We start from the raw sequence: 13,676 nt of genomic DNA on the forward strand, positions 1-13,676 counted from the left end.
TGTGAAGTTTGGATGAAATTGGCTTAGTGGTTTATGAGGAGATGTCATTTAAAGTAAAAGTTTACGGACGGACGCCGGCCGGACGCCGGACGAAAAGCGATCACAAAAGCTCACCCTGTCACTTTGTGACAGGTGAGCTAAAAATACTTCATCAATATAAATTTCAAATTTCATAAAAAGCACAGAAACCAACACATTCTTTGATTGTGCTTCAGCATATCTTCCTTTTTTTTTTGGTTGGGATTTACGTCACACCAACAGAGGTCATATTGAAACCTCCAGTTTTACTGTTGGCCAAGGCCTCAGAAACCACCTAACGCTTCGAAAGCAAGCTGGATAGTTTAGCATACCAGGTAAGGTTTTAATTCAGTCAAATCAGTAGTTTTCTACATTAATTGAAACAGAATTTTAAATCATTTTAGATAACCACATTTAACTCTACAAATATAATGTATCAACAATGCTTAATATCTCAAATGGACTTTTCCATCTTTAAAATCTTGACAAAACCACTCATTACTTTTTCGTAAAATTTCAAAATATGTGATGATAAAAAACAACCAGTGAAGACAATCATCAAATGGCACGGACCATGGTCTGCTCTGGTCACATAGATAGATTTTGTTCCCTCCAGCAGGCTACAAGTTTTACAACTTAAGCAAATGAAAAAAAATTTATTATACTTCATTTATTGGCAGTGAAAATAAAGGAGAAAAAAAACTTGCAAGAAAACAAAACCCTGAAGATATCTTTTACAAACCAAAAAACGATTTTTGAATACATAAACCCTCATTTCATAATCACAGCATGTGTTTCAAAAATTTGCTTGTTCCTTTGCTTGGGCAATACAAATTGAGTTTTCCCCCATTACGTCTACTTATGTACATACAATAATAGTATATTAATCAAGAATTAACAATAACACAGAAAAGAAAGAACACACTAAAATGAAATATCCCATACAAAATCCATCATCAATATTTAATATATATTTCTTATAATAATTCCACAAATTTCTCTTTGAGACAGCATGAGTTCAAAATCGGCATTTTTATAATATGACAATCTAATACTAAGATCACATAACGGAAAATTATTTTTCCCGAGGATAATATATACATCATGTCACTTACTATTTCACAGTATTTCTAACCCTGATTATCCAAATAATGTATTACAATCCTCCAACAAAACGCTTGTTTTTCGTCCCCTTTAAAACTTTAAATTATCACACATTTAAGGTCAAGCGTCATTCTCACATACGACCTTTGTCATTTTTCTCACCCTGATTACCTAGAATGAACATCAGGGTCAGTTGAATTGGAATTACTGTCCCGTTTGCTTTCCCCAACAGAGTCTATGGGGCTTACTCCTTTTGACTTATTCACAGCAGGTGAGTTATGTCCCCTTGAACTGTGTGCACTAACTGAATGTATTAATGGTGGCGGTGCCCCCGGTAATATTGCGGGGGAACTACGTTTTATATGGTTATGTAATGCTGGGCTATTCCTAGAAAAACTGTTACTCAATGATGGATGAGTCAAATGATCTTGGGGACGTATTCCTTGAATTTTACTGTTTTCATAAAACATACGTTCACGCGTAAACGCCGGAAGTCTTTCAAGATAATCTCTTTCTCGTTTCTCCCTTAGAATCATTTCATCTCGGAAACGTTCCTGTTCAAAGGGGGATAAACCAGGAAATCCTTGTTGTAACCCCGGTCCCGGAAATCTATTCAACAACAACTGTTCTCGTGCCTGTTCCATTTCTCTTTGTAAATTTAGTCTTATATTTTGAAAATCTACTGGACCTTTGTCAAAAGGGTTCCACAATGATGGATGTGGTGGTACCCTGTCTGTCACTGAATATGCTGAAGCTGGGTTCAACATTCTAGCCCTATCCATTACAGCACCTTGCAAAAAAGGATCACCAGTTCGTATACTATTTGCAATATACTCATTTTTCATTAATCTTTCTCTTTCACGTTCAGCTGCCGCGGCAACCATGAGATCATCTTCACGTGTAAGGCTTTCACGTTTCTCTTCCTTCACTTTCATCACATTCATCCCAGAGTCTTCAGAACGCCTCTCAAAACTACGTTCAGATTTCACAGAGTCTGAGCGTCCATTACGCATTGGTGATCTTGATCGTGACCTTGACTTTGCTAACATTTCACTCTCTCGGTAACGGTCACGGTCTCTGCCTCTGTCATCAAGGGAGCTAAATCTGTGGCGCTCCTGTTCTAATAGCCTTCTTTCCCTTTAAATAAAAATGCAAAAATTATTATTTTTTATGACAATTACTTAATTTCTATTTATAACATTCAAACATAGACTAAACTTGATATTTGGAGAAAAAAATCTATTCCATTTTAAATATCAAAATATGCTTATGCAAAAGCAAAGAAACTCCTTGTATTTCTTATGAAAATATTTCTGTTAAAGACTTGTACAGCTTAATATATTTTCAGCTTAAAAATGCTTTGTTTATATGGAATAACCAGATAGTATATGACACTGAAATATAAAAGCACACTGAATGCTGACCAATCTAAAAAAAACTACACTTTACCGTTCTCTATCTTCTTCCCTGCGTCTATCCATACTTTCTCTTTCTTCTTTCTCTCTATCTTCCGTCTTTGTCCACGGACTTGAGAATGTTGAGGAGGAAGGACGATGCAAACGTCCCCAATCCTGAGATCCTGAAGGAACACTAGGGGGAGCCTCGCGACTAGTTGACATCAATCCGTTACCTACGATGAAAAAAAACAAACAATAAATAATGCACTAGGGTTAAGTTTTAACTTGAATCAACACTCTTATGGTCACAAGGTGGCATGTCAGTCACACTTTGAGGAAAAATATATCACGCACTCCCTTCATGCATTATTTCATGTGCTAGTGGTCAATTAAAAAGTTTTAAGAACCACTGACCTACAACCATTTAGTATCTGAATATCATCTGAGGCTACTGGCAAGATTTGATCCCGCACCAGAGATGACAAAATGATGGGAATAAAGCAACTTTTAACATTTAGTCATGGATGTTTTGATGTCAAGATAGGCTAGACACTGAGTTAAGGAAATAACACAGGATATGTTCAATAGTCAAGTAACCTTAAAACTAACCAGCCACAATATTCTTGTATATTAATAAATACCACAATGATTAAACTCAAAGTTACATGTTTGCCTCAAAAGTCGTTGATTTTAAAAGAGATCATACATTTAAAAGGTTAGTTAACAGATTTTTAAAAAAAAAGAACAAACACACTTACCCATGCCTAATGGTAGACTACTGCCTATGGAATATGGTGCAGGCCTTGGGAATGATGATGCTAAAAATAGAAACAAAATTATACTATCATGAAAAGGAAAATATTTGATAATATGTAAACATTGAGCCAAAAATAATGAACAAATCACTAAAGCAATATCAACATTCTTTACCAATTTCTAGCTATCTATCTTCTTTTTCTGTCAAACCCCTTGCAAAGATGTTTTACAGTCAATTACAATGTACATGAAGTAGCTATAGAAAATAAGAATTTTTCCACTTGAAAACATGACCTCATTTGTTCCAATCATTTCTTTAATAAGACATAAAATTCATATTTTACAAAGTCTTCGAAATTATGCCTTTCATCCTTAAAAATGTTTAGTGGCAACAACGATTTGCCTTAACCAGCCTGCAAATTCAATGATAGCACTATACCACTGGCTGGTTAAATTTAGCATTCTGAAATTCCTCGTTATCAAAAACAAGGCATATCCATTTTAGAACTGAATAAGTATTCTCAATAATGGTAAAGTATTCAATGTGTTATACAAATATAGCAGAGTTTACTAAAATTCTACTATGTTACTAATGATGTAAGAGAAATCTATACATATTTTGACAATTTAATAATACCGTATTATTTCCAGTTAACGCCCCCACATTTTGTAGAAAAAAAATCTTATCTTACAGATTTATAATCCATAATGAAAGAACAATCCAAAAAATCCAAATATTTTTATTTAAAAGATAACAGTTAATGACACTCATTAAAATAATTAATACTGTATTATATTAGATCATAATCATGAATAATGAATTACATTAAATTGAATTGTATCTTTAATAAACATATTTTAAAGCACTTTTTTATGGTTCTTATTAGTGCCCCCATTTTGGAAAAATGCAAAACTTTGGGGGCGTTAAATGGAGACAAAACGGTATGTTATTTCTGTGGATGTGAAATGCCTACTGCCAGGACGAATGACTAAATTTGTACTGTTTTTTTTACTCATTATAATAATTGTCATTCATAGAATAAACACAAATTTGGATGAGTGTGGTTTGTAAGATTTACAATTATGGATTGATTTTTTATTTACATGTATTTCCAATTTTTTTTTTTATAAATTTAAGTACTTAACATTCTTCAATATGTAAACACACTTTTTACAAAAACATGTGCTCATTGAAAGATCACTTACGGTACTCAATACCTGGTATATCATGTTTTTCATTCTACAAAGGGAAGTTATCATGTAGTGTCTATTCATGCCAAAAACAATGATTGTCTCCCTTACACAAAACAAATGACACAAAACTTACCTAGATGGCTGGCAGAATTTAACAGGGTGTGTGGATTGGAATCAAACATGCCTCTCCCTGATCCTGTAAAAACAAAATAAGCCACTATATTTCTACAATAGACTGTGCCTGACTATCCATTGTTAATCTTAGGAATCCAAATACTAAAATTTAGGAGTGAACATAGTTAAAAATACACACATTGAATCTATCATTTGTAAAATTCAGAAATGAAAATATAGCGTAATAGACTTGAAGTGGCTCGGTCTATATTGGAAAGGACTGCAATACAATAAATACTAATTTTGATAGTATTTAGTATTAGATACATTTGTATTGCTGTTACCAATATTTGAAATATTTATTGAAAATGTGCCCATTGTAGACCAATCCACTTTAAATACATACAGTCAATTACTCCAAAAGCTTGTATATATCACTAAAATGATTAGTTTATACAAATTTATTATAGTTTGAATGTGTTGGAAGCTATAAGCTTATTGAAACACTCTCGAATCTGTTCGTGGAACCAACCAGTACTAAGCAATCGGTGTAAAGTTTCTTGCTTACAGAAACAGCAGCTTGCCCTATGGGGTTTGAACAGTCAGGAATCCTTTGATTACTAGTCTGACGCATTAACCACTCGGCCATGCTGCCACATTATTGTTATTAAAATTAGTATCTCTATGAAAAAACTGATATTAAATTTTACCAAGTAATGTAGAGTTGGCACTATTTGGCAAGTCTGGAGGACGTGCCAATGATGGGCCCTGAATGAGGTGACTAGGGGGCCTTAGTGGATCCGAGGGCTTTGAATCCGAGCCTTTGTCAGAGTTATTTTTCTGTTGATGATGGTAAATCTCCCATGCAATACGTACATGAACAGCACACCATTTACCTGGCTTCTGGAATTATAGACAAACTCTATGCATGAAAAAGGTTCATAAATTTTAATATTTTATGTTTTACTACACAGGTAAGTACACACACTTAAGTATGGTGAAATAATGGCTTTACACCTTACAATCATGATGCATGTAGATATGATATTCTAACTAATATTTAGGTTATAAAACTCTACTGCAAATTGTAAGTCGTTGATAAATAAAACCTTTTCTGAACCTAAAACTGGAGCAGTATGTCTGAACCTTACCTTAGCCGTAGTTGGTAAGTTACTCTGAGGTGCTTGTGGAATGTGAGCAGGGGACTTGTCTAAATCTCGTCCTGGAGCGATAAACAGTGGACCCACGGCAGGATGGAGTGTGGTTATTCCCTGAAACATAGAAAGTAAAGATAAACAATGGACCCACAGCAGGATGGAATGTGGATATTCCCTGAAACATAGAAAGTTAAGATAAACAATGGACCCACAGCAGGATGGAATATGGATATTCCATTAAACATAGAAAGTTAAGATAAACAGTGGACCCACAGCAAGATGGAGTGTGGATATTCCCTGAAACATAGAAAGTTAAGATAAACAATGGACCCACGGCAGGAGTATCAGGAGTGTGGATATTCCCTGAAACATAGGAAGTTAAGATAAACAGTGGACCCACAGCAAGATGAAGTGTGGTTATGCCCTGAAACATAGAAAGTTAAGATAAACAGTGGACCCACAGCAAGAGTGTGGTTATGCCCTGAAGCATAGGAAAAGAAAAAGAAATAACCCTGTCGTAAAAACGACTGCAGACAAAAGAGGGAATAACTGGTAATGAAGAAAAGGGAGCAAATAGTATCAAACAGATAAAGGCCAGGTAACTCTTATTTCAATGAGATTTTATTTAATCTATCCTTATGGCAATAAATCTGTAGAAATAGACCTGAATTTTAAGGTACCTTAAAATGTATAAAGGTATACATTATGAATTTATTTTTATAAAATTTATAAAAAACAAAATTATCTTGTTTCCATTACTTGAAAGTGTTATCATAAACATGATATTTTACACAAACATGAATACTAAATGTAAACAGAATAAAATTTTCTGCAAACGAATGATTATTACGCTAACATTTTTAGTAGGATTAAAACCTTTTTAGCGATGACTTTGTACATGCCCAATATGCATTTAGGGAATTACAAATGTATAACCTTATATAAATTCTTTCTTACATTGTTCTTATGAAGAAATTTTTTCAAATTTCAAACAATAATTTTATACACTTCAGGATGTAGATATTCAGCTTGACACACTCTTAATAGAGTATGGTTAATATATTGGTGACCATTGCAATCACAATATTCACCCTGCCAGATGTAATGTTTTAAATTCAGATATGCACAAAACATTTCACACCTGTTATAAATTACATTGCAGTAAAAGCCTTCTTATATAACATATAATTCTTTTTGAAAGATATCACTTCCATGTCCAAACTGGCATATGAATGCAAGTTAAGAATAATCTCTCATACCGAAAAGCAAGCATTTTATAGCAGTTCGTTACTGATAGCTTTAATGCATAGATCTATATCTGTGTTTACAGTGTTAGATAGTAAGTGTTTTGTCAACCAAGAATCAAGTAAACATGCCATTTGATGTTCTCTCTTGCTGCTTTTGCAAATGAATATACTATAATTATGAGCCGCGTAACGACAAAACCAACAAAGTGCGTTTGCGACCAGCATGGATCCAGACCAGTCTGCGCATTCGCGCAGTCTGATCTGGATCCATGCTGTTTGCTATTATTTTCTCTACTTGTAAAAGCGTTGGTAAGCGAACAGCATGGATCCTGATCAGACTGTGCGGATGCGCAGGCTGGTCTGGATCCATGCTAGTCGCAAACGCACTATGTTGGTTTTGTCGTGACGCGGCTCATATACTTAAACCTTCCTATGCTAAATATCTTAAATGGACTTGTCCATCTGTCAGTCTGGACAAAACCATTCATCATTTTTAGGGGAAAATTTCAAAATAAGTTCTGACTGAATAAGAATTACAGTGCACACCTGGTGCTCAGAAGGCAATCTGTACTGATCACATGTGTATATTCAGTTGTAACCAGCACAGTAAGGTTTAATCATACCAAAGGACTGTAGTTTATTGTGTATAAAGTAACAAAGGTTATACAATACAAGCATCTAATTACTGTGATAAACAAAGGTTTGTATATATGTACAACCCTTTGAGGCTTTGACCATGCCAGAATGCATCTTCCATATTTACCCTACCAATACCTTCTATTACCCCCCCCCCCCCCATCACCCACCATACCAATGTACCCCTTTGTTATCCATCAATCAAATATCACTGTTTAAAGAAATCAAAATTTTTCACCTACTTAACATACTGATAATGTCATGCTTTATATTTGAGCTGTCCTATGGAATTACTATTTTATGTACATGTATAAATATACAAGAAGAGCAGTTGGCATTCCAAGTTCATACATACTGCATACAAGCTGGATAACCAAATTATAGCTTTGAATTTGCAATGGCTATGTGGTAAGCCTTTCTAAGTCGGAGACTTTTCGAATCCTCAGTCAAAAAGTATCCCCCCTACCCTAACCTTGAAATGTTTTCTGAGCATCAAAAGTTTTTTTGTTTTGTTTTTGCTTTTTGTCCATGTAAATTTGCCCATGTAAACATAAGAACTTCAAAACATCTGGCATTTTAGTTACCTTTCACCATTTAACTGCTGGAACCAAAAGTGGTAAGCCTTAACCAGCATAATACAGCCAGGCCAGCCTGCCGTCTAAACAGGCACTAACCTGTTGGCTGGCCAACTTTAAATTTCACCACCCTGATGAAAGCTGGGAATATTGAAATAAAAATTTTAAATGTAGTCACACAACAGTATTGAACCTGGTCATACTGGACACAAGTGCAGGCTGGCCTGGCTTTATACTGGTTGCAAGGACTTTCCACTTTTGGTTAAGCAACCAAAATGCTGCCATTTTGATGCCCTGTAATAGTGTCCCTTGCCACCTAACCTGAACCATCTTTTGCTTATGCTTATAATGGCCATAAGTAGTTATAGTAATTTAGAATTTGTTTGGAAGAGTAAAGGGTTTAAAATGTGCTACATTTATTACAAACTTGTTTACATTCAATGATGCATTTAGCCTCAAATTAAGACTAAATACTTGGAACAAACTTGCATTACTGAACATAGTAGGTGTCTAAACTTACTTTTGGCTGGAAAGCTCCGGGAATTCCTGAATGCAGTGCATCGGGTAGCGGTGAAGGATAGCCCTGCAAGCCTGGGATCTGCCATATACAATAAAGCATTCTGGGTAATAAAAGCTGGCTATAAATAGTAATAAATGGTAAGGCTATAAATAGTAACAAATGGTAAGCCAGAAGAGTTTAACCATAGATTTAATCAGAGAATTGCTGTAATGATATAAGCAGGGCACTTAAAAACAATTACCAGGATTATTAGCTAGTTAATCTTTTACACTGGTTTTAATTATATCTATATAGCATTTAATGTTTTCATCAAAGGGAGTCTAAAATAACATGCATAAATAGGTAAAAGATCATTAACCTTGCATTAAATACAAGAAAATATCAACTTTATTATCTAAACGAAATACTGGCAACAGTCTGGCATGTTGGCAATTATCAATTCTTGGCAATTAACAATTCTTGGCAATTAACAATTCTCTGCATTCAATTATTTTCAGTTTTTTGGCAATTATCAACTCCCTGCACGATAATATCAATCATCACATTACTGCAATGGTAAAACTGAGCAAATTAATTTGTAAAAAGGCATTTCCCTTGTGAAATGTTTGATACTTTTGAAGTACAATAATGCAACAAACATATTTTGCAAAATTGACTAGATATTGAACATTTGTTCAGAAGACCTTTTAAACACACAATATACATGAACAAGACCTTTTAAACGCACAATATACAAGTTTTATTTGTTTTTGTTTTTTATTTACATGCATAGATATGACATTAAAACCTAGAACCATGCATAATTATTAAAGAAGCTTGAACCTGTTGACTCATCTTAAAGTAAAAATACCATATACCAATAGTGTAACTACATTTTGTACTAATCAATGCTTTCATTACCCTATTATTTTAAGGCCAAAAAAAAATTCAAAACCACCAAAAACATTTTTTAAGAATGTTGTCATCTGTATATTTAAAGGCCTATCTAAAAGTGATGTTAAACAATGGTAAAATACTTAAAAGCCCACTACTACAAATTATTAATGTAAATGAATGGTAAATAGGTCTTCAACTTAACATGAGACAGGGGTGCACCTAGTTGGTGTTGTACCAGCTGTGACGTTACTAAATATATACCCTGGTCTGATATTGTCTTTTTTAAGCCATTTTAAGTGTGGAAATCTGGTTGAAATAATGATATGCCATTCTATGTGTGGAAATCTGGTTGAAATCAAGATATGTCATTCTAAGTGTGGAAATCTGGTTGAAATCAAGAAATAAGCCATTCTAAGTGCTAATTGAAATCAAGCATTCTTAGTGTGGAAATCAAAGTAAATCAAGCTATTAGTTATTCATTGGAAATCTGGTTGAAATCAAAATATAAACCATTTCAATTGTAAAAATCAGGTTGCAATGAAGTTACTAAAATAAAATCATGTTTAAGTTGGAGTAAAGTATGTCATGGTGGGATTTTAAAGTATTATGTTAAAATTTACTTGGAAATAAAATCAAATGTTAAAGAATCAGTTGAATATTGCAGGAGATATAATGTTCAAGTAAGAGGGAAAAAAAGCAAGAAGTATATGCTGTAGAAATGAGCATGACAAATGAGATGATGGTATGACTACAAAGTAACATATCACAGCCTTTAACATATATTCTTCAAAAATATGGTGGCCTAAAAGGGACATGTCAGTAATAAATATCTTTTTCTTGCAAAATCATGTTTGCATTAAACAGAAATTTTATATTACTTTATATTAACAAGTAAATCAAGAGGAGAGAACACACGTCAAACATCAGGATGGTTTGTAAACTGGTTTATTCAAGGATCTACTGGTTTTGGTCTTTCAAGACCTTCATCAGGATCTAAAATGAATAGTACAATAAATGTTACTTTTTCAAATTATTTCATTACTTATTCATCAATATGCTGACAAAATTAATGTCATTAAACCATTTTGACAATTATAAATTTGTTAGGTAAATCAGTCTAGTTTTACTGGTGGAGAAAGATCCAAAGTGCTCCCTGTCCCCCCTATCCCCCTCCACATTATTTATTTCAGTCATAAGGGAATAGCCCTTTAAGAAACCCACTGACCTGCCAGATAAATTATATAAGAAATAGAAATCAGTCAAGGAAAGAAATACACATTTTCATAAAAATTTCAGTGTTGATTTTTCATCTTCTTCAAAGCTCAATTTTTTTTTAAATAAAGGTCATTAAGGACACCATTTCTCTCATGTTTGCTGATGCTTAAGTTCATTATATTGAGTGCTGCTCAATTTAATTTATGCTCTAGTTTTCTATTTATTAGTTTTGTCTGTGCACTCTTATGTCCCAATGTTTTTCCGTGTTCTATATATATTTCTAAACTATAGGTCATGCTTTCAGGACGCTTCTCTTTCTATACAACAAAAAATATCTACAATAAACTATGTTACGCATGCAACATTAACACATTGTTCGGAAGGTTACGATTTATCTGACGACGATCACTTACCGCAGATGTACGTGGGTGCTGGGGTAGGATGGGCTTATCTTTACTGGCCGAGAGAAGTCTAGGGGCTGGCTCGGCAATTCCAGGTCGTGGTGTCAACTAAAATCGAACATGGCCAGTTTTAAGAACATATTGAAATATTGTAAATACGGCGAAAACTGAACAGAATTTGGTAATGTTAAACAACAAAATTTGTTCCAGAAAGTTTGGAACAAACTCCCTTACATTCCTTCCCTGGCTGATTTTGCATGAAAACTTGAATATAATTGCTGATTTTCGCTAATCAAAAATGTCCCCCTTTTTTCCAATTTGCATTGTGAAATTGTAGTCAAATTTAGGGGTCAAGTTGATTTTCCAGTTACAAATTATTTTACAAGATACAATTTGGTTTCGTAATAAGAATAAAACAAAAAATTTAGAAAACTGAAGTTTATGCATTTAAGGCATCCTCGAACCTCAAAACTATATTTTATCTGCGGCATTTAAGCTGAAACTGTTGTGTTTCAATTATCTGGTCTCGTCAAATTGGCTGGCACGGCTAGACATGCTATGAGATATGGAAATGACATGATCACATGACAAAATGATCATTTAACAGGACATAATGATAGACGAGGGAGAAATAATGAGTAAGAATAGAGAAACTTTGTCTGGATAAAAGAACGCGCTTTCATTTATATGTAAAAAAGCCACTTCATATGATTACTGTGCATGTTTTGAATCCCCGCCTCAACTAACCTTAACTGCTATATTTCAATCTTGATTATTCTTAATGCCAAGAATTATAAACTTTACCCTATGCTTATTTTTTAAACCTTGTCTCGGAATCCGTAAATTTTTATGAAATATGAAAAAAAAAAAAAAATACATTTAACTCTCAGACAGTATTCATAAACAAAATTTCATGGTAAATAAAATACACCTATGCTGTATGATGTCAGAAAAATTTACTGGTTTTGATATGAAAATACAGATCCATTTATTGTTGCCATTGACATCATATGACATTAAAAACTTGTATTTTCAAGGAAACATGAAGAATAAAAGTATAAGAATTTTTACCCAAAAAAATACAAAAAAAAATACAAAAAAACAAACACAAAAACAGCAACCTGATTTAGTTATTAAAAGATGTGCAGCCATGAAAAACCCTTTTCTCTTTACACATCCCTCTTCCAGTTTAATAAAGCAATCAATCCATATAGTCAAATTAACCTTAAATCTGCTGAAATTGTGTAATGGAATGCCCTGCTTCAAATTTAGAACGGTCCATTGAAAATTGAAAGTATTTCAATACCAAAATATAAAATTCAGCTATCAACAGTATAGAGTTTGGTCTGACTGCACGGATGCGCATGCTGGCCTGATTCTATACTGGTGGCAAAGACTAATCACTGATTACTTTTTACACATTTGACCAATGGATGGGTAACTTTAACCAGTATAAAGATTTATAGTAAAGATTATCCAGTATACAACACCCTATTCCAAAATACTTAAGAGTTTTATGTCAAATAAAACAACCTACATTTCAGCTTTGACACGCTCCCCAACCCCACCCAAAAACAGTCAATGTAAGATATCAACTGTTTGAGACCTTATACCCCACAAAGTAATCTTATTTCCCACAAAAACCCATTATCAGATTATCAATTTTGTGTGACCATAATATCCCACAAAAAGTCATATCAGATATTAACTTTATTTGACCATATACCCCACAAAAACAGTCAATATCAGATATAAACTGTATGTAACCTTATACCCCACAAAAACAACCAATATTTGACATAAATTGAATGTAACCTTTTTCCAACAAAAACAGTCAATATCAGATATTAACTCTATGTGACCTTATACCCCACAAAAACAGTCAATATCTGACATAAACTGTATGTGACTTTATACCCCACAAAAACTCATTATCAGATTATCAATTTTATGTGACCTTATATCCCACAAAAAGTCAATATCAGATATAAACTGTATGTAACCTTATACCCACAAAAACTCATCTGTATGTAACCTTATACCCCACAAAAACAGTCATTATCTGGTATAAACAGTATGTTACCTTACGACCCACAAAAGAAGTCAATATCTAGTATAAACTGTATGTTAACTTACGACCCCACAAAAATAGTCAATATCTGATATGAACTGTATGTAACCTTATACCCTACAATAACAGTCAATATCTGATAAAAACTGTATGTAACCTTATACCACACAAAAACAGTCAATATCAGATATCAAGTCTAACTATTTAACATAACTGATAACCAAGATATGGCTGTAGAAGGACAAACAGAAACTGGATAACCCAGGAGTAAAAAATCTCCCTTTTCATGTAAAGGGTAAGCAAATATAAATCTAATATACTTACACCCTGCCGGAAGAATGGATTACTTGGTGGAACTTTATCAAACTGAAATAATGAAAAAGAATCATTCATTT

At 33.5% G+C, this 13,676-nt stretch overlaps 1 protein-coding gene and 1 long non-coding RNA gene across 5 annotated transcripts in view; both read right to left on the reverse strand.

The window, feature by feature from the left end:
* Nucleotides 1–673: 673 nt before the first annotated feature.
* Nucleotides 674–13,676, reverse strand: part of LOC132742156 (autism susceptibility gene 2 protein-like) — a 141,747-nt gene continuing 128,744 nt past the window's right edge. Inside the window, exons 10-18 of one of the 4 annotated variants that reach the window (XM_060730484.1) lie at nucleotides 13,606–13,647; nucleotides 11,223–11,318; nucleotides 8,719–8,796; nucleotides 5,735–5,854; nucleotides 5,294–5,486; nucleotides 4,603–4,665; nucleotides 3,278–3,337; nucleotides 2,572–2,752; nucleotides 674–2,259 (exon numbers count right to left, since the gene is read on the reverse strand). In XM_060730484.1, the coding sequence (XP_060586467.1) occupies nucleotides 1,290–2,259; nucleotides 2,572–2,752; nucleotides 3,278–3,337; nucleotides 4,603–4,665; nucleotides 5,294–5,486; nucleotides 5,735–5,854; nucleotides 8,719–8,796; nucleotides 11,223–11,318; nucleotides 13,606–13,647 (1,803 nt within the window). In that variant the 3' untranslated portion in view covers nucleotides 674–1,289. The remainder of the gene's footprint in view (nucleotides 2,260–2,571; nucleotides 2,753–3,277; nucleotides 3,338–4,602; nucleotides 4,666–5,293; nucleotides 5,487–5,734; nucleotides 5,855–8,718; nucleotides 8,797–11,222; nucleotides 11,319–13,605; nucleotides 13,648–13,676) is intronic. The other 3 variants (XM_060730486.1, XM_060730485.1, XM_060730487.1) reach the window with 3 other exon arrangements.
* On the reverse strand, nucleotides 9,331–11,216 carry LOC132742157 (uncharacterized). Its single transcript, XR_009627393.1, has 2 exons — nucleotides 9,433–11,216; nucleotides 9,331–9,401 (listed from the first exon to the last, which is right to left on the reverse strand). It is a non-coding gene; the product is annotated as an uncharacterized LOC132742157 (long non-coding RNA).

The sequence above is a fragment of the Ruditapes philippinarum genome, unplaced genomic scaffold (assembly GCF_026571515.1).
Source record: "Ruditapes philippinarum isolate M1 unplaced genomic scaffold, ASM2657151v2 ctg1219_1_1_1_1, whole genome shotgun sequence".
In the NCBI taxonomy this organism is placed as follows: domain Eukaryota; kingdom Metazoa; phylum Mollusca; class Bivalvia; order Venerida; family Veneridae; genus Ruditapes; species Ruditapes philippinarum.